Source organism: Hypanus sabinus, chromosome 19, assembly GCF_030144855.1.
Source record: "Hypanus sabinus isolate sHypSab1 chromosome 19, sHypSab1.hap1, whole genome shotgun sequence".
In the NCBI taxonomy this organism is placed as follows: Eukaryota; Metazoa; Chordata; class Chondrichthyes; order Myliobatiformes; family Dasyatidae; genus Hypanus; species Hypanus sabinus.
Genome location: NC_082724.1, coordinates 46,226,276 through 46,246,152, shown reverse-complemented (window position 1 = coordinate 46,246,152; position 19,877 = coordinate 46,226,276). Strand labels below are relative to the sequence as shown.

General features: G+C 38.4%; 2 protein-coding genes across 6 annotated transcripts in view; one reads left to right on the top strand and one right to left on the bottom strand.

The window, feature by feature from the left end:
• Positions 1 to 15,934, bottom strand: part of LOC132377902 (acylamino-acid-releasing enzyme-like) — a 74,772-nt gene extending 58,838 nt beyond the window's left edge. For all 4 annotated transcript variants that reach the window (XM_059944366.1, XM_059944365.1, XM_059944367.1 and 1 more), the window contains exons 1-2: positions 15,882 to 15,934; positions 8,853 to 8,982 (exon numbers count right to left, since the gene is read on the bottom strand). In XM_059944366.1, coding sequence (XP_059800349.1) covers positions 8,853 to 8,982; positions 15,882 to 15,920 — 169 coding nt within the window. In that variant the 5' untranslated portion in view covers positions 15,921 to 15,934. The remainder of the gene's footprint in view (positions 1 to 8,852; positions 8,983 to 15,881) is intronic.
• An 81-nt stretch (positions 15,935 to 16,015) lies between these two features.
• The window catches only part of apeh (acylaminoacyl-peptide hydrolase), an 81,765-nt gene continuing 77,903 nt past the window's right edge, over positions 16,016 to 19,877 (top strand). Inside the window, exon 1 of one of the 2 annotated variants that reach the window (XM_059944361.1) lies at positions 16,016 to 16,264. In XM_059944361.1, the coding sequence (XP_059800344.1) occupies positions 16,148 to 16,264 (117 nt within the window). In that variant the 5' untranslated portion in view covers positions 16,016 to 16,147. The remainder of the gene's footprint in view (positions 16,265 to 19,877) is intronic. The other variant, XM_059944364.1, reaches the window with a different exon arrangement.

Below are 19,877 nucleotides of genomic sequence, written 5' to 3'. Positions count from 1 at the left end.
GGAACGTCTGGTTTAGAGGGATCAGAGGTAAATGTTTATTATAGAAAGAGTGGACAATATACAAACACAAGAAAATCTGCGCACTACACACACAAAGTGCTGGAAAAACTCAGCAGGTCAGGTAGCATCCATGGAGAGGAAGCAGATATGGATAATGTCTAGAAGCCACTGCAAGAGAAGGTGGTGGAAGTAGATAGAATCACAAGTATTTAAGAGGCATCTAGAATTTAGAGTTGCACAGACAAAGCATAAAAGGCTGCCGACCCAATGCAGGCAAATAGGATTAGTACAGACAGGTAAAATGGCCAGCATGAAAATAGTGGCCTGAAGGGCCTATTTCCATACTGTATGACTCAATGATTCTGTATTTCTTTCTGCCTCAGAAATATTTCATATTTATATCAGGTTTTGTTTATCTCTTAAATTATAAGTAACTTTTTTCAAGTGGAATGCAGCTAAAAATTTCATTCTTCCAACGATCTATACTTAAGTATGAATCCGATTTCCAAGTAACTGCAATAGCCTTTTTGGCTACTGCCAATGCAATTTTTATGAATTCTTTCTGATATTTATTCAATTTGGATTTTGATTTTATCCCTTCAATATCGCCTAGTAAAAATAATATTGGATTGTGTGGAAGTTGTATTCCAATAATTTGTTCCAATAAAACTCTTAAATTTGTCCAAAAAGGTTGAATTTTAGAACAAGATCAAGTAGAGTGTAAAGAAGTACCAATTTCTAGATTACATCGAAAACATTGATCAGATAAATTTGAGTTTAATCTATTTATTTTTTGTGGTGTAATATATATTTGATGCAAAAAGTTATATTGTACTAATCTTAGTCGAACATTTACTGTATTTGTCATACTATCAAGACATAATCTTGACCAACTTGTTTCATCAATTTTAATATTCAAATCAGTTTCCCATTTTTGTCTTGACTTATGAATTCCTTGTTTAATTGCCTGTTTTTGAATCAAACTATACATCCCAGAAATAATTTTTTTAAATTTTTCCTTTATGAATTAAAGTTTCTATTTCATTAGGTTTCGGCAATAACATTGTTTGATCCAGTTTATCTCTTAAATAATCTCTTAATTGGAAATAACAGAAAAGAGTGTTATTTGATATTTTATATTTATTCTTTAATTGGTCAAATGACATTAATACACCTCCTTCAAAACAGTCTCCTAAATATATAATCCCTTTGTGAAACCAGTTATATAAAAGTTGATTATCCATTGTAAAAGGGATAAGTTTATTTTGAAATAACGGTCTCTTTGCTAATAAAGATTTCTTTATCTCATCATCAACATTTATCTTATTCCATAAATCAATCAAATGTTTTAGTATAGGAGATTCTTTATTTTCCTGTATCCATTTAGATTCCCAATTATATATAACCTCTTCTGGTATATTTTCTCCTATTTTATCTAATTCTAGTCTAATCCATGCCAGCTTATCTTCATCAAAAAAAGATGCAATAAATCTAAGTTGATTTGCTTTGTAATAATTCTTAAAATTTGGTAATTGTAACCCTCCTAGGTCAAATTTCCATGTCAATTTTTCCAACGATATTCTTGACATCTTACCTTTCCAAAGGAATTTCCTCACACATTTATTTAACTCTTGAAAAAATTTCTATGGTAATTGTATTGGTAATGTTTGGAATAAATATTGTAATCTAGGGAATATATTCATTTTTACAGCATTGACTCTACCTATTAATGTTATTGGTAACATCATCCATTTATCAAGATCCTCTTGAATTTTTTTTCAATAATGGCAAATAATTTAATTTATATAAATTCTTTATATCATTATCAACTCTTATACCTAAATACTTTATACCATTTATCGGCCATCTAAATTGAGTTATTAATCGACATTGACTATAATCTCCTTTAGTAAGGGATAGAATTTCACTTTTATCCCAATTTATTTTGTACCCTGATATTTTCCCATATTCTTCCAATCTTGAAGATAATTTACTCAACGATTGTAATGGGTTAGTTAGATAAATCAGAACATCATCAGCAAATAAGTTAATCTTATATTCTTCCTGATTAACTCTGAAACCCATAATATCTGAGTCAGTTCTAATTAATTCAGCTAATGGTTCTATCACCAACACAAATAAAGCAGGTGATAATGGACAACCTTGTCTAGTTGACCTTGTTAACTGAAGTGATGTTGAAATTTGGCCATTTGTCACCACTTTAGCTTTGGGGTTAGTATTTAAGGTTTTAATCCATTTTATAAAAGAAACTTCTAATCCATATTTTTCCAATACCTTAAATAAAAAATCCCATTCCAATCTATCAAATGCTTTTTCTGCATCTAAAGCAACTGCTACATTCATTTCTTCCCTCTTTTGTGCCAAATGAAATATGTTAAGTAACCGAGTTACATTATCTGCCAATTGTCTATTTTTAATAAATCCTGTTTGGTCCATGTATATTAATTTTGGTAAGTATTTAGATAATCTGTTAGATAAAATCTTTGCTATTATTTTATAATCCGTGTTCAACAAAGAAATAGGTCTATATGATGTTGGTTTTAAAAGATTTCTATTTTTTTGACAATACTATTAAAACAGCTGTCAAAAAAGATTCTGGAAGTTTATGCGTTCTTTCCGCTTGGTGTATTAGCCCCATAAAAGGAGGAATTAATAAATCTTTAAACTTTTTGTAAAATTCAGGCGGAAAACCATCTTCTCCTGGAGATTTGTTACTCTGAAGTGATCCTAGAGCTTCTTCAATCTCTTTTAATGTAAAAGGCACATCTAATCCCTTCTGTTCTTCCAAATTCAATTTTGGGAAAGTTATTTGTGATAAAAACCTTTCTATCTCAACAATATCATTTTGTGATTCTGATTGATACAATTCAGAATAAAAATTTTTTTAAGTTTCATTGATTTCTAAAGGTTTATAAATAATTTTATTTACACTTGTTCTAATTGCATTTATCATTTTGGAAGCCTGGTCTGTTTTTAACTGCCAAGCAAGAATCCTGTGTGATCTTTCACCTAGTTCATAATATCTCTGTTTAGTTCTCATAATTGCTTTTTCTGTTCGGTATCTCTGAAGTGTATTATATTGTAGTTTCTTATTAACAAGTTGTCTTTGTTTTTCTTCTGTCATATATCTTTGAGATTCTTTTTCCAATTTTGTAATCTCTTTTTCCAATTCATCTATTTCTACCATATATTCCTTCTTAATTTTAGAAGTATAACTTATTATCTGGCCTCTCAAATATGCCTTAATCGCTTCCCATAATATAAATTTATCATCAACTGAACGTGAGTTTGTATCTAAAAAAAACTGAATTTGTTTTTTCATAAAATCACAAAAATCTTGACGTTTTAATAATATTGAATTAAATCTCCAGCTGTAAATCGATTCCTCCTTATCCATCATTATCATTGTCATTATCAAGGGGGAATGATCTGACAATATTCTTGCTTTGAATTCCATATTTTTCACTCTGTCTTGAATATTCACTGATAGTAAGAAAAAAATCTATCCTTGAATAAGTTTTATGTCTATTTGAATAAAATGAATAATCTCTTTCTCTTGGGTTAATTGTTCTCCATATATCAATCAAATTTAAATCTTTCATCAATGATAAAGTTAATTTTGCTGCTTTTGGTTTTGTAACAACCTTTGTTGACCTATCTAAAACTGGGTCTAGGCAAAAGTTAAAGTCTCCACCTATTAATATTTTATCGTGTGCGTCAGCCAAATTCAAAAAAGCCTCCTGTATAAATCTTACATCGTTTTCATTTGGTGCATAAATATTCGTAAGAGTCCATAGTTTTGAAAAGATTTGCCAATGTATAATTACATATCTTCCCGCAGAATCAATTAATACCTTTTGTATTTTAATTGGTAAAGTTTTGTTGACCAAAATTGCAACTCCCCTCACTTTTGAATTAAATGAAGCTGCTATAACATTTCCGACCCAATCTCTGTAATTTCTGATGTTCTATCTCTGTTAAATGTGTTTCTTGTATCTCCCCCGATCATCCAGGCAAAGAAAGAAAGATAAAAAAAAGATAGATTATAAAGAAAAAAAAAGCAAAAACCCCCCCTGTTAATGTTGTGAATGAAAAAAAACACAACATTAGCCCCCTCCGTTGTGCGGGTCATGGCAAACGCCATGATTACACACGTGAATCCCGTAGCGATCGATCCGAAATTTCCCCAGCTCACCCGTAACATGAAAAAAGTATATATAAAATAAGGAAAAAAATATCACTACTCTCAATTAATATTTCTCAAATTTTTACCTTTCTCCCCTGTATCATATAATTAAAAGTATATTTAAATATTCCTCTGTCTTTAATGTCCAACAACTCACTTCAGTGTCCCCGTCTTCATCTTTAATCTGTTTCACTTTTAAATCTTTACTGTGACTAGTGAATATTTGGGAATTCTTGTGCAAACTCCTCTGCATCCCGATGATCAGTAAAACATCTTCTTTTTCCGTCATCCAAAAAAATTATCAGTGTTGCCGGGTGGCGCAATATAAATTTATAACCCTTTTCCCATAAAACCTTTTTCGTTGAGTTAAATTCCTTCTTTCTCTTCAAAAGGTCATAACTTATATCGGGATAGAAAAGAACTGCTTTCCCTTCTATCATCAATGGCTCATTTTTCTTTCTGGCATATTGGGCAGCTGCCTTCAGGATCTTTTCTTTATCTTGATCTCTTAAGCATTTTATCAAGATTGGTCGTGGATTTTGGTCAGGTTGCGGTTTTGATCTTAAGGCTCTGAGGACCCTTTTGATTTCAATCAATTGGGTTCCCTATTCCATTTCCAAATTTTCCGGGATCCATTTTTGAAAAATTTTTATTGGATCCTCTCCCTCTATCCCCTCTTTAAGACCAACAGTTTTAATATTATTTCGTCTACTAAAATTTTCAAGCAGGTCTATTTTTTCCAACAGTGGTTTTCTTTCTGAAGTCCAGGGAAGAATATTATCTTCCATTTTATTCACTCTCTCAATAGTGTCTCCCATTATTTCTTCCAGGTTTTTAACTTTCTTGTCCATTTTCTCCAGTTTTTTCACCATTTTATCAAACATAGCCTTCATATTTTTAATATCTTCTTGTATTATTTTTAATCTTTTAAATTCTTTTAACTCATGCATTATTTGCACCAAAGCTTCTCTTATGTCTCCAGAATATCTTCCACCTCCAGTCTCTTCCTGTTGTTCTTCTTTTACCTCCTCATCTTCATCTGTACATTCCAGAGAATCCGAATCCACCTCGGATTCATTTTCACTTGCACTTCCAATCGTAGCTGGGATTTGTAGTTCAAATTGCTCATGTTTGTGCATGCCCTTTCCTTCGCGCACGCGCAGTTCCTGTTGTTCCTTCTTGGAGACTATTGATGCTGCGGCTGATTTCTGTTCTGTGTCGCTGGAGGTAAGATGCACTTGAGTCCGAGGCTTCTTCCTGGTGGCCGGCTCAACTTGTACTATCTTCAAAATAGAAGTTTTCTTCTTTGTCTGTTTAGGAGGCATATCTAAGGAAAATCCTGAGTAGTTTAGACGTAGTTTTTAGAAAATATTTACTAACTTTTCTTCACTTAAACATTAATTTATTAGTTTTTTTACGGGAGAGCTGGATATCCGCATCTCGATCCCACGTCATCGCGTGACGTCCCTACAGCCGTTTTGATGTTTTTGAGCTTGATGGTTTTGAGCAAGAGTTGAAATATCTGGTTCAAGTTGTGACAGCAAGAGCCTTAAGTCCCCATGTGTAACAATGTCCAAGCTATTTCTGTTTTTTGTGAGTATATGGTTCACTGCATTGAAGCCTCTTTCAACAAGGGAGGAGGACGGAAATACACTGAAAAACAGTTTGGCTCTTCTCTAAAGACCAAGAAACTTTATATGACAGTGTAGCCTCATATCACAATAGCTGACATTTTTGACAAGCATTTTTGCTTCTTTATCATTCTGATTTTTGATCATTTCTTCCTGCAAGCTCTCTTCCTGTTCTTCTACCTTGCAAAGAAATAGATTAATTAGCCAGTCCAGAGTCTCCAGATCGTTCAAATCCTTGAATCGATTCTGAAAATTTTTCAGTAACTGCAGATGTAAGCAGTACTCTTGTAAATCACTGTCTGTGAAAGACAGTGCCATACTTTCCATGCAAGGAAAATGTGAGAACATTCTTCTCCCAATGTTTTGCTGATACATTTCTAAATTTTCCAATAAAAGTGGACTCTGCAGTTTTGGCCTAGATTAAATTGAAATTCTCATCTTGCAATTTCATATTTAAAATATTCATTTTGTCTTATAAATCGGCTAGGTATGCCACATCTCCTCGTAGATCTTGTTTCCTAAGTTCGTGTCAACTTTGAGCAAAAATTCAACCACAGTGGCAAAAAGATCAAAGAAATGTTGTATGCTGCAACTGTTTGACAGTCAACACATTTTAGTGTGAAGAAGCAAGCATTCAAACTCCTCATTGTTTTCTTGGCATAACTGGCAAAATATTCTGCTATTTAATGGATGAGCTTTAGTTTTATTGATAGCAGATATTACAAGAGTCATGCTTGAAAAAAGTCACTGGCTGAGGTTTCTGGCTGCGAGATGTTGATGATGAATTACACACTGGATTGCAAACAGACCTGGAATTTCTTTTTTTATAATTGCCACTGAAGCAACTTGGTGACCTGTCATATATGGTGTTCTATCTGTTGCAGAAAAGATCATGTTCCTAATCGGTATACCTTTATCCTCAATATACATTTTGATCTCATCATACATTGATTCTCTACTGATATTTGTTTCAATTTTTTACAAAAGAGAAATGAGAATCTCTTCATAAACGCTTCCATTTTTGATAAAACGTACGTATGCCATTAGCAATGCCTCATTGCCTCACGCAATTGACTCATCTAGCTGTATCCCAAATTCTGTTTTTTGTAGCTCTGTGCATTGTTGATATTGAGTATCATTTTGTCAATTCTCCAAGCCATAGTATTATTGTTCAGAGGACTTGATTTTAAAATACTGGTATCCATTTTGAGAACAGTGGTGAGCACTTCTGATACAGCAGGCATTATTAATTGTATGAGATTTTTCACACTTAGCTATAATTTATATATGCTATAAGAAGCAATGAGACCACTATCAATCCCATTTTTAGCTTTCTTGACAAATGACTCGAGTGTGCAACGCTTTTCAAATACTTCTTTCATCTTCTGAGTAATACTGTAAGAAGCCTTTTCAGGGTGTCTTTTACGGAAATGGTTCTACAATCTTGATGATTTCTCAGCTTCATTAGACAGCACAGTATTACAAATAAGACACATGGTGTGTCATTGATCTGACAGGAATGGAATAAAGCCATACTCCAGGTATGTAGCATTTTACTCCAGGTATGATGCACTTTCTGTAGTTTATTTTCTCTTATTGGCTAATCACATAAGGTCTTAGTATCCCCAAAGATGATTCTTGACCACACATATGAAGCCAAGGTCGCTTTGAACCACTCAAGAGGAATCCGCGGGTTCGATAGGTTCACTAATTGGCTGTATTTCACCATTTGGTTCCGGCTAACTCTGCATTATTGTGTGACCTGTGTGACCTGTATTGTGTGATCTGTAGTGACAGTTAAGTGGGCGTACTTGACTTATCAATTATTAAATTGCATGAACTCATTCTGTGCCGTGAGTCGGGGGAAACCGTTGGGCCCCCGGTTGCTAATTTATGCATCCTCAGTAATGTCTGCTTGCTTGGTAAAGGCCAGATGAGATTGCCAAGTTTCAGATGCATTGTGATAACAAGAGCTCACCACCTGCAGAGCCATGGTTCTTCCTGTGTTCCACTGCCTCATCTTTTTCTTTAGAAGTGCCTGCTCTACTAACGGTTGGCCAGGTCTCATGCCTCAAGTTACAGTGGCACTTAATGCCATCCACTTCCCCACACAGGTTCTATTTCCTCTACCATCCCATTAGGACACGTAACTGTCTCCTTGGGTGGGAGGGGGTACTGCCCCAGTTGGGAATCACTGATCTAGCCTCTCAGCTCAGCAAATTATTGGTGGGCAATGGGTCAGAGGTCAGAAATTCCCACAGTTCACCTCCAGTTCAACCTCAATTTCTATAGCACAAAGTGTTAGCATCATATTTGAAATGCACTGACACCACATTTCAGCTAGCTAGTTCTCCACACTACTGTTGACTATCAATCAGCATAACCCGGACTAATACTTGATATAAATTTTAATGAATCTACGATCACAATTTATACGTTGCACAAAACATTAAAAGTTTTAGTTTTATTTATGGATGATTGGTGACACTGCCTACATAAGAACTCATTGACTTTTTCCCCCACCATTCCTGACTAGGCCCCAACTACATTCAGTCAGCTCCAATGGCGGGTTAAGTTGATCACATGGCTAATACTGACAATCTATTCTTAGACCATCATTAGTTCCCGAAGAACATCACCAACCAAATGCAAAACAGGCCTCTGGTGCCACACATAGTAGTGATAAAGTAATGATGACTATTTTTTCCTCATTAGGGATACTAATAAACCAGAATGTTTCATTTTATAAAACAACATTCTTCATTTTTCTGGTTCTAGTCCAAAAATTACCAGATTTACAACTTGCCACGATGGGAAATGAAGTTGTATTGAAGTTATAATATCTTTTTCTTCCAAAAATAATGCTAGGCTTTAACAAACTGTTTGAGAAACAAAGGAGGAATTCTATCCACTCCATCATAAATAAGAAAATATACTGTACAATGACATCATATTTAAACACAGCAAGACTGCCTAACATATGCATGCACCTTGATGTGACTGTCATTGTATACCTGCAGAGATGATGCTGTACTTTTCTGTACTTTTTAATGTAACTTGTGGTCTGATGCAAGCTTTCAAGGGAGTTGGAAATTTGCTGAGCTCTCGGTAGATCCCAGCAATCTCTTCCAGGTCATTTATCATCTTCAATAAAAAGAAAGAACAACCAATTTCAGTAACTTTTCTTGCAATTAATTACTCATACAGCAGCTACAAATGAGATAGTTTTACATGTTCCAACTTAAGGAAAGGGTGTCAACTTTTGAACACTTAAAAGATTCAATTTTCCAGATCGTAGATTATCGTATTAAATAGTAGCTAACAAGACTTCAGAAGAAGATTCTAATTTAATCTTCAAAGACATTTTTTGAGGTATCACATAAAATGGATGATAGCCACAGGTTGTGGTCTACATGATCATCAAAGATGATTTTGACAAAGTTCAGGGAAGCTGCTGTAAATTCTCAAAATGGTAGTTCAAGATAAAGCCCAGTAATAAGACCAGAAGTTGTAATAATAGAGAATTGTTAATGAATTCATCAGATCACATGGTGGAGGGGGAGAAACTGTTCCTAAAACTTTGAGTATGTGTGTCTTTGGGCTCCTGTACCTCGATGGTATCAATGCCAAGAGGGCATGTCCTGGGTGATGGGGGTCCTTAATGAAGAATACCGCCTTTTTGAGCCATCTCATTTTGAACGTACAGTATCCTGGATGGTAGGGAGGCTAGTGCCCATGTTGGAGATGATTGAGTTTACAACTTTCTGCAGCTTTTTCCTATCCTGTCTAGTGGCCTCTCTATACCAGTCATTGATGCAACCAGTTAGAATGCTCTCCACATACATCTGTAGAAATTTGCAAGTGCCTTTGGTAACATACTAAATCTCCCCTAACTCCTAATGCAATAAAGCTGCTGCTATGCCTTCTTTATAATTTCATACATATGTTGGGCCCAAGATAGATCTTCAAAGATGTTGACACCCAGGAACTTTCAACTGCTTACCCTTTCCATTTCCAATCCCTCAACGAGGAGTGATGTGTGTTCCATCAACTTCCTCTTTGTGAAGCCCACAATCAATCCCTTGGTCTTACTGACACTGAGTGCAAGGTTGTTGCTGTGACACCATTCAACCAGCTGATGTCTCGCTCCTGAAATTATGCCGACAATAGTAGTGTCATCAGGAAATTTATAGATGGCATTTGAGCTGTGCCTAGCCACACAGTTGTGGGTGTAGAGAGAGTAGAGCAATAAGCTAAAGACGCATCTTTGAGGTTTGCCAGTGTTGATTGTCAGTGAGGAGAAGTTATTTCTGATGTGGTGTCCCTGTGAGGAAGTCAAGGATGCAGTTGCAGTTTTGGAGCTTTTTGCTTAGAACTAAGGTTATGATTGTGTTGAATGCTTAACTGTAGACAATAAACAACAGCTTGATGTAAGTATTACTATTGTCCAGGTGATGCAAGGCCAAGTGGAGATCTAGTGAGATTGCATTGCTGTAGACCCATTGTGGCGATAGGCAAATTGCAGCAGGTCCAGTCCTTGCTTAGGCAAAAGTTGGTTCTAGCCATGACCAGTCCCTCAAAGCATTTCATGCATGATCAACCTCTCAAAGCACTTCATAACAGTAGATGTGAGTGCCACAGGGTGACAGTCACTGAAGCTGCTCACCATGCTCTGCTTGGACAGTGGTATGATTGTCGCCCATTTGAAGCAAGTGGGAACCTCTGACTGCAGCAGTGAGAGCTTGAAGGAGTCTTTGGACACTCCTGCCAGTTGGTTGACTCAGATTTTTAGAACCCTACCAAACCCACCATCAGGGCATGACACCTTGAGAGGAATCACTTTCTTGAAAGATGTTCTGATGTCAGTCTCCAAGACAAAGCTTACAGGATCACTGGATGCTTCAAGCTTTGCAGAGATATACTTCTATTCTCCCTTTCAAAGCATGCATAAAGGCATTGGGCACATCTGGGAGTGAACCATCACTGCCATTAATGACATTATTTTTCACTTTGTAGGAAGTAATGGCCTGCAAATATTGCAAACTGACATGCATCCAATTCCCTACCAGTCCTCAATTGGAATTGTTTTTTTCTCTCTCTTAAGATAGCCTTCCATAGGTTGTAACTGGACTTCTTGTATAGTTTTGGATGTCTTGAATGTCACAGATGTAGCCCTCAGTAGACTATGAATCTCCTGGTTCAACATGGCTTTTGGTTTGGGTGTCTCCAGTATGTTCTCAAAGGTGTGCATTCATCCACACAGGTCTTGATGAAGCTGGTGATAATTATGAAGTATTCATTCAGACTCAAAGACGAATCCTTGAATATTGTCTGGTCCACTGACTCAAAGCAGTCCTGTAAGCATTTCTCTGCTTCCCTTGAACATACTTTCTTGGACCTCACCACTGATGCTGCAATCTTAAGTCTGCCTGACTATACGCTGGGAGTAGAAGTACGACCAGGTGATTGGGCTTTCCAATGTGTGGGCATGGGATGGCACTGTAAGGATTCTTGATTGCGGTATAAGCAGTGATCAAGTATACTTTGTTCCTCTGGTTCTACAGGTGATATGTTGGTGGTAGTTTTTCAGAGACTTCAAGCTGGCCTGGCTGAAATCCCCCCACAATAATAGGAAAGGCATCAGGTGTACGGCTTTGTGCCTGCTGATTACAGAGCTTAGCTCCTCCAGTGCATGCCTGACATTAGCCTGAGGTGGAATGTTGGTGGAAAACTCCTTCAGCAGATAAAAAGAATGATATTTGACTGCTAGACTTTCAAGGTCAAGTGAGCAAGACTGAGTCAGAACCATTATGTTTATATACTATGATGAGTTAATTATAAAGCATACTCTACCTCCTCTTCCTTTAAAAGACTGAGCTGTCCTGTCTTTACGGTGAATGGTGAAGCCATTGAGCTAAAGAGCTGCCTCTGAAATGGCAGGTGATAGCCATGTTTCCATGAAGTAAAGTACACAGCAGTCTCTGAATGGCTCTGCTACAGCATTCTTGCTCTGAGGTATTCAATTTTATTTTCTAGTGATCTGAGTCTCCCAGGACTTCAATATCTGACATGAAGAACACACAATGGCCATGTAAACTACACTAAGTACACCTGACACAGTAAAAAAAAGGAAAGTTTACCTGGAGCCAATGGCTCTTCTGAGCCGAAGCCTCCTTTGAGCCAAAGCCTGACACCCAACTCTCACCACTGACCTACTCTTACTCTTAACAAAGGCCGCTTCTCTTGTCCCTTCTGTACTTTTATTTCTTCCTCTCTGCACTGCTCTCGCCACTGAGTGGGCTGCTGGAATTACACCGAATACCTGCAAAGCTCTTCTTTTAAATGAGTGCTGCTGACCCGCGAGAAACCTCCCCACAGTGCACTGCACCTGCCACTGATTGGGCAGCCAGAATGGTACTGAACATTAGTGAATGTCTTCAATAGTGGGGAGATGGAGCTGGCTGAGCCTATATCTCTTTGCAGTTTTTCGCAATCCTGTACATCAGAGCCTCCATACCGAGCTGTGATGACACCAGCCAGAATGCTCCACTCTGTATGTCAATAGAAATTTGTAAGAGTCTTTGTAACATAGAAAATCTCCTCAACTCCCAATGAAGCAGAGCTGCTGACATGTCTTCTTTGTGATTGCATTAATGTGTTGAGTTAAGTGCAGATCCTCTGAGATGCTGATACCCAGGAGTTTCAAAATGTTCACACTTTCCACTGCCGACTCTTTAATGGGTGCATGTTCTCTTGACTTCTCCTTCCTTAAATCCACAATCAATTTTTTCATCTTGCCGACATTGATTGTGAGGTTGTAGTCATGACACCACTCAACTAGCTGATCTATCTCACTCCAAATATGCCCCCTTCTCACCTGATATTTTACCAAAAACATTTGTGTCATCTACTTGACTTTGTCCTTACCAATCTATCTTAGGCAGCTGCACCTGTCTATTGGTAGGAGTGACAATATCACTTCTCTTGCATGGGCAAATTTCCTTCTTCATACACAACCTATAAATTGTTGTGGATCTATAAATATGCTAAATGGAATTCAACTCAGCTGCCCAATCTAACTGCCTATCCATGAAGCACTGTGAACCAAAAGAAAACATTAGATATGTATCACAAACACGAGAAAGTCTGTGGATGCTGTACCTCCAAAGCAACACACACAAAACATTGGAAGAACTCAGCAGGTCAGGCAGCATCTCTGGAAAAGTATAAACAGTCGACATTTTGGGCCATGATCCTTCTCCAGAACTGAAAAAGAAGGGGAAAGATGCCAGAATAAAAAGGTGGGAGGGTAAAGAGGCCATCTGGAAGGTGATAGGTGAAGCCACGTGAGTGGGAAAGGTCAAGAGCTGGAGAAGAAAGAATCTGGTAGGGGAGGAGAGTGGACCATAGGAGAGAGGAAAGGAGGAGAGGACCCTTGGGGAAGTAATAGGCAGCTGAGAAGTAAAAGGTCAGTAGGGAATAAAGGAAAGGGGGTGGGAGGGGGGAATATATTGATTGGAAGGAGAAATCGATATACATGCCATTAGGTTGCATAATACTCAGACAGAATACAAGGTGTTGTTCCTCCACGAGAGTAGCCTCATCTTGGCATGAGGATGCCATGGATTGACACGTCAGGACGAGAGTAGTTATCAGTAAAATGCTTGGCCACTGGGAAGTCCCCCTTGTGGCGGATGGTACAGAGGTGCTCAACAAAGCGGACTCCAATTTACAATGGGTGTCACCAATGAAGAGCAGGCTGTATCAGGAGTACCTGACATAATAGACAACCCCAGAAGATTCACAGGTGTTGCCCCACCTGGGATGACTATTTAGAGCCCTGAACGGAGGTGAGGGAGGTGTATGTGCAGATGTATCACTTAGTCTGCATTCAGGGATAAGTGCTGGGAGGGAGATTAATAGGTAGGGATGAATGGACAAGAGAATCACAGAGGGGCAAAGAGGTAAAATATGTTTAGAGGTAGCTATGTATACTATCATAATCATAACCTCATGGACCCCACATCATACACTTTATCATTATAATCAAACTGAGGCATCAAATCAGGTTCAAAGAGGAATGCAGAAGGGGTGGTGTGTGCATTACCAAAAATAATAAGGCATCAGCCTGATGAAGCTCCAATACAGAACTACAAACAGAATGCAAAGACGGAGCTGAGCAATCTCACAACTATTAGATCAGATTAAAGCTCTGAAGTATTAACATATCTAATTGTAAGTGGTGTTAAACCATTAACTAGAAAACAAGTATACTCCCATCCTCAATAACAGGGTCCAGTGTGAGAGTCTTAAAAGACTGCAGCATATGCAGTCAGAGGTGCTGGAGGTCCCAAATTCTTCAACATCAGAAAAGCTTTCTCCAAAGTTCTCCACCAAGTTTCCATATGACATTGGGAAACTACCGAGTTCAAAGTAAATTTATTATATAGGTATGTATATACACTCTATGGTCATTTTATCGGTACCTACTGTACCTAATAAAGTGGATACTGAGTGTATGCTTGTGATCTTCTGCTGCTGTAGCCCATCTACTTCAAGGCTCAATGTGTTGTGCATTCAGACATGCTCTTCTGCATACCACTATTGTAGCATGTGGTTATTTGAGCTACTGTTGCCTTCCTGTCAGCTTGAACTAGTCTGGCCATTCTCTGCTGACCTCTCTCATTAATGAGGCATTTTCACCAACAGAACTGACCCTCAGTGGATATATTTTTGTTTCCTGCACCATTCTCTGTAAACTTTAGAAACTGTTGTGCATGCAAATCCTAGCAGATCAGCAGTTTCTGAGATATTTTTTAAAAAACCCAGTCTGGCATCAGTAACCATTCCATGGTCAAAGTCACTAAGATCACATTTCTTCCACATTCTGATATTTACAGTAGTCTGAACAAGAACTGAACCTTTTGACCATGTCTACATGCTTTTATGAAATGAGCTGCTGCCACATGATTGGCTGATTAGATATTTGCATTAACAAGCAGGTGTACAGATTTACCTAAAGTGTAGTGTTCGTGTAGGCCTCCATTAGTCTCGATAGATCATGGATTTCTGCCATGGAAAGTTTCCAGAGTGCAAGCCTGGGCAAGGATTTTTTTTAATGGAAGACCAGCAGTTGCCCAAGCTCATGTCTCCCTTCTCTACGCCACCGATGTTGTCCAAGGGAAGGGCATTAGGATGAACCTAATAAAGTGGCCACTGAGTACACGTCACCACATACTACCTTGAAATTCATTTTCGTGCAGACATTCACAGTACAACAAAGAAATGGAATAGAATCAACGAAATACTACAGAGACTGACAAACACCTAATGTGCAAAAGAAGACGAACTGTACAAATACAAAACAGACAATAAGTAAATAACTGAGACGCAGATGCTGCAAATGCTCTGAGCCATCCCAAACATCATGTCACACTGAGGATCTGATCACCAGAGGCACCTATGCAGCGTACAGCATTCGGGTCACTTTGAAATAAAGAATGCTAAATACTTTGAACAGAGAAGAGAATCACTGAACCCGCAAACACTACGCTGTGAAATGAAGTAAAAATTAAACCTGCACCACGTGAACAAACAGGCACCCCATTTAAAGAACAACACACACCAAATGCTGGTGGAACACAGCAGGTCAGGCAGCATCTATAGCGAGAAGCGCTGTCGACGTTTCGGGCCGAGACCCTTCGTCAGGACCCCATTTAAAGACGCAGCTTTTTTCAAAATTCAGGATCAGGTTTATTATCACCGTTCAATGGATATTCATTATCAAAGTATGCATATTATATAGAACCAAGAGATAATTTTAAATTTTAAAATGAGATGTACTATTGCGGTACGGTAGTGAAACACAAAATACTGGCAGTAATCTGAGGCCAAATGTTTTGACAAGTGCAGTGTCTACTGATCTCAGTTGGAACAGCATTACAGTCACCAGCAATTACAGATCCCCGGGGATGCAAAGATAAAGGTTAATGTGTGAAAACAGGAGCTGCTTGAGTTGGACAAACAACCAGGGTGACACTCACTTGGGCAGGAGAGGTGGAATCGAACAGCGTCCCGCGCATGCGCTCTCGCTCGACCGGGCCCACTCCTGGCAGTTGCGCAGCGTCAGCAACCGGAGTGCCGACGTTTCCATCAACAAAGTGCAGGGGGAGACTTACATTACAAATAGTAGGATTTCGAAAGAAAATAAATAATTTCCGGGACATATAACAGTAGTAACGAAAATACATCTAATGTATTATTTTCAAGGAAACAATAGTCTACGATCTTCATTATTTCAAGCTTTAAAATGCTTGGGTTTAGCCCTCTCTACCGCCGACTGGTTGGTATTTCCAAAGCCTGCCGCCCCGAGCGGCTGGGGAGGGGGAGGAGTAGACCAGTAACCATGGAAACGATGGGTTCGGAGGTAAGTGAGACCTGGCTCGGTGTTGGGGTCGTGGTCTGATGGCTTAGGCTCTGTTCCGAGCGGTGCTTGGAATCATGCAGCAGACTAAGGCTGTGCTTTTTGTCAGTCCTACTGCAGTAATGGAGGGTGGGCCTTTCCTCGTTCCCATTGGGCCCCGACCACGGTCTTTTCGCCCTTGACGATTCTGTGTGTGACACTCCTCCCTACCTGCTTCACTTTTTTAGCCTTGGCTTCCTCCCCACCCCACAACCAATCGATTCCTTATTTTCAATGACGGGCAATTTTAGTCTGTGTCACCATCAATACGGCTTCATGGACAGATGCCCTTTCACCCTCTGATTGTTTTGAGTATAATTCATGCTTCTCTATCATCGATATAAAGGATTAACTGATTACAATCTAGCTGTTGCAAAACGGGAGTGGATTGCTTTGTCACCCGAGACCACATTCCAGAAGTGTTTCATTGTTTGTTAAATGAATTTAGGTCTCCCGAGATCGTGAAATTACTTGTGAAAATACTTCCTACATATAATTACAATTTGTTTATTTTCATTGGAATTTGGGAGGTGCGAAGAGTCACATTTATGCCAAGCTCTGAAATGTTTACCTATCTTGACACAAAATTAGGTGGAGTTGAGCGTAGTAAGGAATTCAACAGGATGTGGGTATGCTAAGTTAGCAGGTGTGAAAAAATGAAGTCGTGTACATGGTTGTACAAAACATAATTGAACGATATTTTAAAATAGTGGTTAGGAAATGTTGAGGTTCAAATGTATGTTTTTTGCACTGATCACTGAACAGTGCAACTATGAAGTAAGAATATAGTGTGTTGAGCTTTAATAGATGGGTCTTACAGCATTCATTCTGGACTTCTAGGTAACAAGCAGGTTCTGTTTGTACCAATGTTCATTAGTCAGTTTTGCTGTGTCAGAAAGTGCATAAAAAATACTTAGGACAACCATCCCTCCACAGTATTGTAATTAATAGCACAAAAGACTTAAAAGAGAACAATTACTAAAAGAGGAGAGAAAGGTGGAGGGAGGAAACTAATTCTGCTGTTCATAGGAATGAACATATGTATGTGACAAATATGAATTTATTAATACAGAGTACTCTGGTTTATTGGGACACATCAGGACCAGTATATTGTGGCCCAATTAAGTAGCTGCCCAATTAAATGGTTGAAGTTTCATGGAAATAGTTAAAAAGGTATGAAAAAAAAGACAAGCTGCCATTTAACTGAATAACAAATATGTACTTAAATGAAATACACGGTAAGCTTACCAATACTACTACAGCACTATAAAACTGTATTAGCTCCAAATATTTTTCAAGCTTGGGAATTAATCCAATGTATGCTGTTGTGTTTTTTTAATTGACTATAAATGAAGAAAATCAGCACATACACCTAGTACAGATAATAAACTGTCTTTAAACAATGTATCCTCCAAATCTTAATTTTCATTGTAACATTCAAGGTGATTGTTAATACCTTCCAATTCTTTGTAGTGCCTTACCTGTTCAAGTCGTGAGATCATTTCATTTTTTTTTCCTGGCCATTTCTGGCATCTCCAAGCCTGAATGCTTGAAGCTACTGGAGCAAAACAGTTCTGAATTGTCTTACTGCTCATTTCTCGCCAGCTATCTCTGACAACCGCCTTTTGAACACAAACACATGCAACTGACACTATTGGAAAAACTATTCGCTCCAAGCATGGTGTAGTATTTAAAAGCCACAGAAGTACACATGGCTGACGTTAGTTAGGAACTATTTGGCAACAGTTTCCTTTCCCAACTAAGCAACATAGTCTCCCAAATAAACAAAGGAAATCCTGGCTATTTTCTCAATTAGTTTTTGTTCTTTAAGAGATGTCTCCAATAAACATCTACCCTAATTAGCTGACGACCAAATTAACTGGTATCCACTGTATATGGGAGCTTGATCCCTAAGTTGGGCTTTGGTAACCCACAGATGGCATGTAAGAGCTTTGTACTTACAGACCTAGAATATTGAGTACCAGTTTGGTCTCATTATTAATACAGAGAGCATAGTAAAATTTGACCGGCCTATTTCTTGGAATGGCAGGTAATCGGAAGTTGCTGAAACTACACCAGTACTCTGGATTTTAGAAAAATCAGTGGTGATCTCACTAAATCTAAAAAAGTTCTTACAACACACACAAAATGCTAGAGGAACTCAGCAGGCCAGGCTGCATCTATGGATAAAAGTACAGTCGATTTGTTTGAGCCAAAACCCGTGGCAGGACTGGAGAAAAAAAGATGAGTAGATTTGAAAGGTAGGTGGGGGAGGGGGAGGGCTTTTTTCCCATTCATTGGGAAGACTGAGGCTGAAATCTGGAGCTGGAGTCCTAAGGCAGTCCTCCATCGAGTTCAATGCTGTCTGGCAACTCCTACGGTACTGCTGGTACCAAACTGTATCAGTCTCTGCTGTTCCTTTGGGTTCATCAGATGCGTGAAGAGGGGGAGCTTGCTACATGGGTAACAGCTTGCTCTCCATATCATACTGCCCAGGCTTGTGTATCTAGACAGCTAGGACGCAACCTCCATGGTCAACTCTGACTGACGGAAGCCCTCACCTCACTTCTCACTGAATAAAACATAAAATACTATAAATTATAATAAGAACTTTTTACTGTATATAAATTTAACTAAGTAATGCAAAAAGAGAGCAAAAACAGTGAGGGAGTGTTCTTGGGTTGGTTCGTTGTCCATTTAGAGATCTGATGGCAGAGGAAGGAAAAGCCTGATGCAAGACTGAGACAGATGTGGCACCTGTGCACCACAATGAGTTAATCATGAGGCAAAGTCTGCCTCCTCTACCTTTACCTGATTCTGCTGTTCAGTCCATGCAGTGGAAGGTGAAGCCCTTAGGCTGCAGTGCCTTGTCCGGAGTGCTGATGGTGACAGTACATAACAAACATGACAGACACAAGTTAACGTAAATTATAAATGGCTTGCATGACAAAATAAACATACGGTGGAGGGTGATTGATAAGTTTGTGGCCTAAGGTAGAAGGTGTCAATTTTAGAAAACCTAGCACATTTATTTTTCAACATAGTCCCCTCCTACATTTACACACTTAGTCCAGCAGTCGTGGAGCATACGGATCCCTTCTTATGTAGACCACTTCTACAAAGTGATAAGTTCGTACCCTAAGTGGAAGGAGATAAGTTATACAGCTCTCGTCACAGGCACGTGCTGTTCAATTCTTTGAGTGAAAATGCAGAAAGTTTGAAGTTAATAGCTCATCTCTTTCAACCTTAGGACACAAACTTAACAATCACCCCTTCTGTAGACCACTTCTGGAGGCCGACTTCTACAAAGAAGGGATCTGTATGCTCCATGACCGCTGGACTAAGTGTGTAAATGTAGGAAAAATAAATGTGCTAGGTTTTCTAAAATTGACTCCTTCTACCTTAGGCCACGAACTTATCAATCACCCCTTGTAATGATATTAGTACAATTTAAAATGAACATTACAACTTGAATGTATGTTGAATAAACATAATGCCATTGGTGCAGTCTGTCACTTCTGAAGAGAAGTTCTATACATGAAACATGATTTTATGTGACTTTAACAAATATCTAGAC